Source organism: Vombatus ursinus, unplaced genomic scaffold (assembly GCF_900497805.2).
Source record: "Vombatus ursinus unplaced genomic scaffold, bare-nosed wombat genome assembly UNPS02014791.1, whole genome shotgun sequence".
Taxonomy (NCBI): domain Eukaryota; kingdom Metazoa; phylum Chordata; class Mammalia; order Diprotodontia; family Vombatidae; genus Vombatus; species Vombatus ursinus.
Window position 1 is genome coordinate 33,875,535 of NW_020954569.1, and position 11,057 is coordinate 33,886,591.

Here is an 11,057-nt window from a genome sequence, read left to right on the forward strand (position 1 = left end):
TGGATGGAAATCTGCCTCTCCTATTCACTAGCTATGTGACCCCATGCAAACAAAACAAAACAAAACAAAACAACAAAAAACTCCTTAATTATCATGAGCCTTTGTTTCTTCATCTATAACATGAGGATAACATAGGATTTGTACTATTTCCCAGGGTTTTTGTGAAGAAAGCTGTTTGTGCATAGCACTACGTGTATGTGAATAATTATTATTTCTATTTGGACATGTGATTTCTCCAGTGTAGAAAACTTCTGATGAGGAAATTCCCTCTCGCAATGTATATTAGCAGCTCTTCAGCAGTTTGTAGTCATAGAGCACTTCTATACAGAGTTACTGCTATTCACAGTGGAGAAGTAAGGGTAGAGTTTTTTTGTTCATTTTTATACAATTAACCTACAATAAACCCACCAAATGCTTATGTCCTCCTGTAATCAAAGTCTATCACAACAGGGTTTATTAACTGCAGAGATTTAACTATGGAATTGCCAGTACATGGCTGATATATCATGATAGGCAGTTGCAAGCAGTACATCCTTGTATAAGCTTCTTAAACCCACTGAGCCTTAGCTTCCTCATCTGTAAAATGATGATAATACTATACTACTTACTTCAGAGGTTTGTTGTGAGGAAAACATTTATAAGTCTTCAAAAATACTTAAGAATATGTTGCTATTAGTCATTGTGCAGCATTGAGGGTTGACTGATTTTTCTGTTTTCCAATACTGAAATCGAAACTTCTAGGGGGCAAAGAAAATAAGTAAATAAATAAAGTTGTGATGCCATCAAATAGTATGGTATCCATCAGTTTCAGGCAGCAAGAGAGCCCCATGCCAAATTAAGTATATGTAGAAGGAGTTTGTGTTAGAATTGGTACACTTTTGAGGCTATTGAGGTCTTTCCCCATTCCCCTTAATGATAGTAATGCTTTCCTCTGAGATAATCTGTTTTTTTATCCTATATATATTTTGTATGTACATAGTTGTTCGTATGTTTCTCCCTCATTAAAATGTGAGATAGCTTTGTAACACCGACTATTTAGAAGACAAAATTGAAGAGCTTCAACAATTATTTAATCCAGAGGTTCCGAGTTACAATAATGGCTAAATATGTCAAGAGGAGCTAATCATTTAGAACAGAGAAGACTAGCTCTCCATAGAGCAGTATCATAGAGTCTTTGATAAGTGTTAAAATTATATACCTACTTTTAATATAAGACCTCCGTTTTCTTTTGTATACTCTATATTCAAAGCATGATTTAGCCATTAGTTACTGAGAAATATGTGAGTTGTGTATCAATTGTTTTCTTGCAGTTTGTGTTACAGGGAAAGTGAAGCTCAAATTGGTACATTTTTAACATTAGGACATGTACTGCCCTCCCTGATTTGATAGTCATATTTTATACATCAATTAAAATAAAAGTTGTAACTGTCTTTGTCCATTTCTATATTTTGCAGAAATTACCTCTTCAGGTTGAAGCTTGAGGATTTGTCACTTATTCAGGTAGGGGGAAACATATTTTTTATCTCCTACCTTGTCTACTTCAATTAACTCACTTGCTTGATGTGATGGAAACAGATGTATATAAGCCATCAATCAAGGGATAGAGAGGGTTCAAAACCACAGTGGGCTTGGCAGCTGTTTTCCTTCTCTTAGCTGCCCTTCATGATGTAAGTCACAGCACCTGTTTTAAGTCTAGATTAGCTTTTGAACCATGCCAGGAGGATCTGTCACTGCCTCACTTGTACAACTCTGATTTATCCTTGTTGTCATTAATGAAAGGTAAAGGTAAATAGTGTTCAACAGATTTCTGGGTGGTTAGGGCTTTCTGTTTTCATTTTAGAATTTTTTTTCTTTGTAGGAAACATCTTGTCAAGGTTTTGTTGTGAAACCTCTTCTATGTAGTTAAAAAAAGACATAATTGCTCTCCTTTTGTAATGATAATTCAAGGAGTATTCCATGTTTATGAAAGAATGGTAGAGAAAAAGGAAGGTTGCACAGCTCAGTATCTGCTTCCTTTGAATTGTTGCTTATAGTTATTAGAGCTTGCAAACCTGCTACTAAGGCTTGAGAAGTAATTAGAAAGAAGTTCAATTCCCCATTTGCTCTTGAAAAAATATGAGCCTGTTAAGTTGAAGATTTGCATAAGCTCCATCATTTATTCACATGGATTTTAAAACTGATCACAACTACAAAGCATGGTACTTAGACAATATACAGAAGCAGTAACTAGTTAGTTTTTTTAAATTTCTTTTTCTTTTTTCTTCTCTTTCTTTTACACATGGGGCTGAATGAGATGACCTCTTTCATCCCTTTAAACTCTGATATCATTTCGAGCTCTGCTAATTTTTTTCCTACCTGCAGAAAAAGCATAAGTCAAAAACAACAACAACAAAACCAACTGTCCTAATATTCTCAATGCTATGTTAAAATGAATCACATAGTCCTTGTAATTTGGTTTACAACTTTACCTTTGAATTGACTGTGGTATGAATTTTTTAAAAGCTATGGCTAAAGTTGTGAAAACATTGTTAAACAGAATGGCTCCAACACTAGTTTTAAATAGGCTTTTATGTGTAAGGTAACTGTACCATATTTAGCCTAAATAATTGTTGCATAGTGATACACTATTACTAGTGTTCTATATGATTACCATATTTTCAATAAAATTCAGTTCTAGTCTTTGCACCACCTCAGCATCATAGAATCTCAAAGGGAATTCCAAGGCCATCTAATTCTATTAATGCTTGAACAAGAATGCCCTTTACAGCATCCTTCCTAAACGGTCACATAGCCTTTGCTTGATGATTTATAGTGAGAGAGAATCCACTACTTCTGAAGCAGCCAATTCTGCTTGTGAAGAGCTCTTTTTATAACAAGACTAGATCTGCCTCTCTACAACAACTACCCATTAGTCTTAGTTATGTCCAATGGGTCTAAGCAGAGAAAATTTAATGGCTCTTCCATGTGAAATCACTTTACAAAAACAAACAAACAAACAAACAAAAAAAACCCAAAGATGATTATCCTGTTCTCCCCTGTCTCCGGGTTAAACATCCTTCATTCTTTGCACTTGTCTTCAGATGGCATGAACGTGGGCACTTTACCATTTTACTTGACTTCCTCTGTGTTCTTCAGTTTGTCAAAGTTCTTCATAAAGTATCACATTCAGAACACAATACCCCAAATGTGGACTACCCAGGACATGATAGAATAGGATTATCAGCTTCCTTATCCAGAATACTGCTACCTACGACTACATCAAATTCTTTGTCAGCTATATGTATCACGTCATTATCTCAAAAAATTATAAAATGATGCTAGTTGCTATGTATACAGACTTCAAATATTACCTTGATTAATACTCATTTCTTGTTCTTTCCTCTATATAAGAGATTATAAAAATATCATTTGCACTAATAAAGGAAATTAGTAAAGGTTGGACAATTTGATTGATCCTCAAATTTGAGAGAAATACAACTGGATTTGACTTTAGGAACTATGCACTAGAATTAGCATCAAAGTTTATGAATGTTTGTAAGCTTCAAATTTCTTGGGTCTCAAACCAAACTCTATTTCAGATTTAGATAAGATTGACATACTAATTTCCATTCTACTTATGAATCACTTTTCTATAGCAAATCTTATCTCAACTTTACAGTATTCCTTTTAGTTTAAAACCCTCAGAACCATAGATTTTTAGGGCTAAAGAAGACCTTAGAGATAAGGTAGTCCAAAGTTCTCAAAACTAAAGTTCTTCAAGTCATATAATTCAACCTTTTGTTTAAAGATGAAATATAATTATAAGAATAGATCTTTATGATAAGAAAAATATTTAGATAGTGGTAGAGTATAAACATTATTTTAATTTAACACTCCTGATTTAGCCCAACTCTGTCATATTACAGATGAAGAAACTTAGGTCTACAGAGGTAAAAATGGCTCGTCTAAGGCCGCATAGCAAAATAGTGTGAAAGGAAGAAAGCTCCCCTGATTTCAAGAGTAGTGATCTAATTTTGTCAGGGAAATTAAGAGTCAAAGAATAAATCTCAAGAGAAATCAGCTCAATATAAGCTGGTTTTGAGTTAACCTGAGAGAGAAACTTCTACCTGCAGACTTTTTATCTCTGCCGTTAGACTCAAGCAGTACAAATAACCCATGTCAAAGAAGAGAGAACTGAGATAATCATTTAAAAAAAGGAATGTAGCAAAACAAAAACAAAATGTGGTGCTGTAATTAGATTCACCAGAACAATTATTTCAAATACACACTTACTTCACCACCTATGAGATATCACTTCTTCCAAAGACCATCCTATCCTACATCAATATTGTGGTATGTAAAGTAGAAGCAAGTCAAATGAGAGTTTGGTTAGGAAAGATTCTTCAATTTCAATCTCTGTCTCTCTGTCTCTCTGTCTGTCTCTCTCTGTCTGTCTCTCTCTCTCTGTGACTTCATGAATGAATTAAAGCAAAAATACTAAATATTTAATATGTTCAAAGTGCTAGGAATACAAATAGAAGAAGGGAGACATTTCCTGCTTTCAAGGAGTTCATACTCTAATTGGAAGAGACAGTATATAAAAGAAATTTCAGCTGCAGGGCAGATAGAAAGTCTTAGAGTCTTTTAAAAGCAAGGCAGGGTGGGTGTCAAGGTCCTTGAATCCTCAGGCTTATCAATAGGTTTCATAATAGTGTTAGGGATCTTCAGGTTATAGAGGTGGGGTGGATGGTAAGGCCTGGTGGTGCTTCATCTCTGTGGAAGAAATAGAGTTTGTGACTCTTTTCTTATCAAAGCCCTGTAAGCACCTGGGATTTTTTCTGAGGTCCCTGGCTGGGAATGGAGCAAAAGACAAAGAAATAGAAGGGAAGGATATCCCCTGCTGGTGGATCTTCCCACTATTCATCCATCCATGTTTTTGTTTAAAGTGAATTCCCTAAAGAACATCAGACAAATTCTTATTTTGAAGCAATTGAAAATAAATCCAAATCACTTTTAAGAAATCAGTTATCTAAAATGCTCATCTTAAATGATTTTGTTTAAATTTAGAATAATAATGATAAAAAAGAAAAAAAATGTCTAGTTTAGGAATATCCATAGCATATCTTCTTTTTGGTACAATAATTAAAAATTCATAATTATTGAAAAAATAAACCATTTGAGGAAAACGACCAGATATTCAGATAATGTCTTATCATTTTCTAAGCTGAATTTTCATTGCCCCTCCATGAAAAGGCATTTTTGTATCTCACTGCATTACTCCATTATTTTATTCTATATAATGTATTCTGATACATTGAAGGAAAAAAGTCATATTGAAATGTATAGCAACAGAAGATATTTTAAATTCTGCACTTCGGATGTCTACTTGGTTCTGCCGTAATAATGGACCCTGCATTTCACTCCCCCCCAACCCCCCTCCTCCCGCCTTGCTTTGATCACTGTGGTTACTTTACAAGAATCAGGCTTTTGTGTTTTTTGAGAAAAAAAAGTACAGCTGGTAGAAAGCAACATTTGTACATCTGGAAGCCTACAGTGAAGTGCCAGTAGTCAAAATCTTGCAGTGTACTCCCCCTTCCCCCAAGAACACAAAAGGGCTGGAACTAATCCAGCCTGGATATCTCTTGTAATGTTATTTTGGGAAATTGCTCAAGATCTATCTTTATGTTGCTTTTTACTGAGGGAAAGAGAATTCACAGCCTGTTTCTCACTCACAACAGCTAGAACAAGCACAAAAACTAAAATGAATGTTCCAATCTGCCACCTGTGTCTCTACAATTTCCAAACAGAAAACTGTTAAATCTCTTTTATTATTTGTTTGGGATTGTCTAAGGAAGGTTTTTTTTTTTTAAATTTGTAGTTCAGTTTTATCTACCTACGAGAATGGGAAAAGGAGTAATTCTTGGATGGTTTGCTACCTCGCTTTTTGTGTCTTTAGGGATAAGCATCATTTCTTGTTTATGATGAGAAAATGTTAATTAATTACATAATTCATTGTATACTTTTGATGGGCCTGGGGAAAGTTGCTTTTCAAATGCCTCTCTTTCAGTGTATATACTAGCAAAATACATTTAGAAATCCTTAGTGACCTTTCACAAAGAAACTATTAGAATCTATGAATTTAAATTGCCTTCTTTTATTAATATGAAATGAAAATTTAAAAATAAATTGAGTCATTTTATATTATCAATAAACCTCTCTAATGGGTCATAACATTAGCATGTAACTATACCCTGTTGGGATTCTACTGTGTAATTTAAAGAATGATATATTAATTTTATTTACACTATAATTTCAAATGGGCTATTTATACTGATGTATATTTTTTCCAATTATATGTTGTATTTATATTGATCAAAAAGAAATTCATTTCCCTTTCCTTCACACAAAGGTTTCTAGTGATTAAATACACACCTTTTATTTATTTATCTTTATTTGTCAAATACTATTAGAGTTTTAATTTTAAATCTAGTGAAATTACTTTATTTTTAAAAAGACGAAGTTGTGACCCAGAAAGGATAAATGAATGAGCTACCCAAAGTCAATCAGTTAATTATTGTTAGGGTCTTTAGACCCACATCTTCTCAATTCTATTTGCATCTCCTGTAGCAATTTAAAATTGATTAATTTGATAGATATTTATTTTGTGGACATAAATTGTTCCTAAGACATTTTTCTAGATATCTGGAGTAATACAAATATGAGATTCCCCACCTCCCGACAATTATAGTCTAGAAGTTATTTTAAGATGTATGCAAATAATTGCAATATAAATTAGGATGCAAAGGTGAAATAGGAAAGGCTTGAGTAGAATATAAGGGACAATTACAATGTTTCATTCATCTTTGTTTTATTTGCTGTGATTACCACAATGCTTTGGGCTGCTCTGTAAATATTGTTAAATAAATGAAAGTATCAAAATGAAATAAGAAATTTGAATGCTACTTCTGACTCAGAAAATATCAGGAATATCATGACATTAATTAAAAGGCATTTATTATGCACTCACTGTTTATAAAGCACTGTGCAACACAATTCTAAGCTCTAAGACAAATACAAAGTTTGACTCTAAAAGCAATTGGTTGGCATTGAAAGCTTTTCACTACTTTGGCCATTCCTACCTTTCCATTTTTTCCCTTTTATTCCTCTCTATGCATTCTATGATTTAACCTCATTGGCCTCCTTCTTGTTCCTTGAACATTATACTCTGTCTCTCATCTCTGTGCCTTTGCACTTACTTACCTTTTGTCTGAAATTCTGTTCCCCACCCTCCAACGCTCTTTATTCAAGATTCAGCTGAAATATCACCTTTTGCCTTTCCTAGTCCTTATCTCTGCCAAACATCTCTCTTTCCCCTCTGATTTTACCTTCTACCTACTCTGTATCTTTCTTATATGTACCTAGTTATTTCCATGTTTTTATTCTCCATTAAAATGTGAGCTTCTAGAGAGCAGGGACTGTCCTCCCTGCCCCCATTTCTTTGTACACGCAGCATTTAGCTTAGTGCCTGGCATGTAACAAGTGCTTAATAAATGCTTGTTGACTGTCAGGATCCCTATCCCTTTGTTGTAGTTTAGTCATTTTTTAGTCATGTTCAACTTTTGGCAAAGGTACTGGAATGGTTTGCCATTTTTTTTTCTCCATCTCATTTTACAGATGAGGAAACTGAGGCAAACAGTGTTAGGTGACTTGCTCAGGGTCACAAAGCTAAGATTTGAACTCAGGAAGAGGAGTCTTTCTGACTCCAGGTCCAGCACTCTATTCACTAGCTGACCATCCCTATCCCTAGGAAGACACAAATAGCATGCAATATCACACTCTAAGTACACTTGAGAAGTGCAGAACAAAGAGCTTTGTGAGATGTTCAGTTGGGTTGGGGAGTCTGAAGGTCAGTGGCATTAGGCAAGACCTAGGATTTTTTGAGAATGTGACATTTGAGTTGGGCTTTAATGATGATTAGGAATTTAAAAGTTCACCAAGAGAAAGAAAGTCATTCTAGAAATGGGGACCAATTTGAACAAAGGCATGAAGGCTAAAAAAGCAAGGCATTTTCATAGAGAACACAAAGGCTGAAAAGATGGGATGGTAGCAGACTGTGTAGGCCCCTGAACTTTCATCAGTAAGGAATAGGGAGCCATTAGATATATTTCTCTGCCCTATGTTGAAGAGGCATTTCAGACAGCCTGGGACAAGGCTGTAAATCTTATTATTAGAGACTAGACTAAAGTGAGGAGATAAGAGAAAAGTCCTGAAACATATGAGACAGTTTGCAGATAGCAGAACAGGGATGACCCAGAGAGCAATGGAGGTGACCAGTGAAGGGGAAGACAGCAATGAGATGAGTCTGGACAAGGGACAGAGCTGAGTTGGAAATGGATGAAGGTTTAGGAAGAGACAAGTGTGGGCAGGGACTTGATTTTAGTGTGATAAAGATAAATGAAAGAGGCAGTAGGACATTTTTGAGTAGGCAAGGTGGATGAATTATAGAGGAGGTGAGAAGTGCTAATCCTTTTAAAAATAGATTCACATTATCCTTTGTTTTTACCCAACTGGATTTTCCCTGGGTCCTCCTCTTCCTCCTTCTCCTCCTCCCAGAGAACCATCCTTTATAAAATAATTTAAAAGAAAAGAGGAGAAATAGAAAAATCAGTTTACAAGGCATGTATGGAGAATGGAGCAGACTGTGGTGTGGGTGCTGGTATAACTTAGGGGATATATTGGAAGGTTAAGGAGTAGATAAAGTTCTGCTGTCAAAGATTCTTTCAGAAATAGAATAATGCATGAAACAAGATAGGTGTCTTCATGAATTAAGATACATAATAGCCATCATCATTATCTCTGGCTAGAACATCAGTAAATATCATTGAATATACAATGATGGTATGGTTCATGCACTTGGACACAGCTCTTTATGAGGGGTTATTGGCCCAAGTCGAGATCCTCACCCCTTGCCTCAAAGGGAATCTGGCTCTACAGGCCCCAGCTTCTTATTTCCCTTTGAAAGCCTTAGCCTTACCTTTTGATCTTATTCAGATGCACCTTTGCCCCTAGCCTGAAAAAGAATCTGGCTCCTGTTTGTCTACGGGTCCCAGAAAACCCTTAAATTTTGAGGTTCCTTATCTACTCTCTTTATCTCCTTTTGAAAGCAAACTTCTACCTTCCAGTTCCCTTCATCATCAATTCCCATTGTTTATTCAAGGCCTTCCAAAGGGAATTCTCACCTAGACCCTTTTCCCAACCACCCCCTCCCCTTCCTCTGGCCACCCAAAGTTACTTTAGAGTATATAAGATCCACCCTGGCCCCCATTCAAACACTGAGACTTTCTCATGCCCAAAGGCTGAGACTCCCATGCCTGCTCGTTCCTATGGCTACTAATCTTCAGGTTCCTTAAGAGACTGGCCTATATAATTTATCTCTAATAAACTTTTTGTCTGACTAGAAGAAGATTTGAGTTGAATTCTTTCAGGCAGGGCCTGGCACTGCAATCTTGGGGTTTCCCAGCACCCCAAACCTCTACACCTCTTCATTTAGTTGATATTAGGAACTTGAAACAATAATGTTGAAAGGGAATCAGCATTTGACATATCTAAATGATTTTCTTTGTGTATAAGGGAAAAACATTGTGAAAAAGGCCAAAAAGATTTGATCTCCAGCCAGGGAAACATTAAGTGAGAGTGTCTAAAATACTTGCTTTTAGTGCAATGAGAGTGAGGGTGGTAATTCTGACCCTAGAATAACAATATGTGCCCACAACATTTTACCAGTGGAAAGGCAAGTAATTTTTCTTTTCAGAAAAGACCAAGTTTCATAACTTTAATCTCTCTCTCTCTCTCTCTCTCTCTCTCTCTCTCTCTCTCTCTCTCTTTCTCTCTCTCTCTCTCCCCCCCTCTCTCTCCACTCACATGTATACTCACAAAGAATCTTCCGTTTCAGAGTTGAAAGAGACTCCAGAAGCCATCTAGTCCGGCCTGCTATCTTCTACCTGATTAAAAAATTTCCCAGTGCATCTTAGCCAAGAAGTTGTCATTCAGCCTCTCCTCACAGACCTCCAATGAAGAATTTGTCCCTTGCTTTAATGTGAAATTTACCTTCTAAATTTCCATGTATTGAGCTGGGCTTTTTAGTAAAAGTCGACTCCCTCTTCTACATGCCAGCTGTTCAATAACTTGAAGAAAATGAATTATTTCTTCAGACTTTTTTTTTCCCTCTGGGACACATCCCTAAGTCCTTTACCCTATCCATTGATGAATGATCTTTTTTTTTTTGAACTTTTTTTTCTTTTTTAAAATATATTTATTTTTATTTTTCAACATTCACTTCCACAAGATTTTGAGTTCCAAATTTTCACCTCATCTCACCGCCCCATTCCAAGATGGCATGCATTCTGAATACCTGTTCCCCTGGTCTGCCCTCCCTTTTCTCTCTGCCCCCCTTCTTTTCTCCCCTTCCCCTTCTATTTTCCTATAGGGCAGGATAGATTTCTGTACCCCATTTCCTATATTTCTTATTTCCCAGTTGCATGTGAAAACATTTTCTTCAAATGTGTTTTTAAAACTTTAGGTTCCAAATTTTCTCCTTTCCTTCCTCCCCACCCACCCTCATTGAAAAGGCAAGCAACTCAATACAGGTTATACATGTGCAGTTATGCAAAACATTTACATAGTAGTCATGTTGTGAAAAACTAACTCTATTTTTCTTAATCCTATTGTGTCCCCCATTTATTCTATTCTTTCTTTTGACCCTGTCCCTCCTCAGAAGTGTTTGCTTCTGATTACCCCCTCCCCCAATCTGCCTTCACCTCTATCTTCTCATTCCCTCTCACCTTCTCCCATTTTCCCTCCACTGTAAGAGCCTTTTATTTTCTGTTTTTATGAGATAATTTACCTCATTCTACCTCTCCCTTTCTCCATCTCCCAGTGTAATCCTTTCTCACCACTTAATTTTATTCTCCAGATATCACCCCTTCATCTTCAACTCACCCTGTGCCCTCTATCATCTATCTATCTATCTATCTATCTATCTATCTATCTATCTATCTATCTATCTATCTATCTATCTA

General features: G+C 35.9%; 1 protein-coding gene across 1 annotated transcript in view; it reads left to right on the forward strand.

Moving 5' to 3' along the window:
* The window catches only part of SEMA5A (semaphorin 5A), a 651,274-nt gene that overhangs the window by 247,626 nt on the left and 392,591 nt on the right, over positions 1-11,057 (forward strand). The window contains exon 5 of the mRNA XM_027868972.1: positions 1,455-1,500. Coding sequence (XP_027724773.1) covers positions 1,455-1,500 — 46 coding nt within the window. The remainder of the gene's footprint in view (positions 1-1,454; positions 1,501-11,057) is intronic.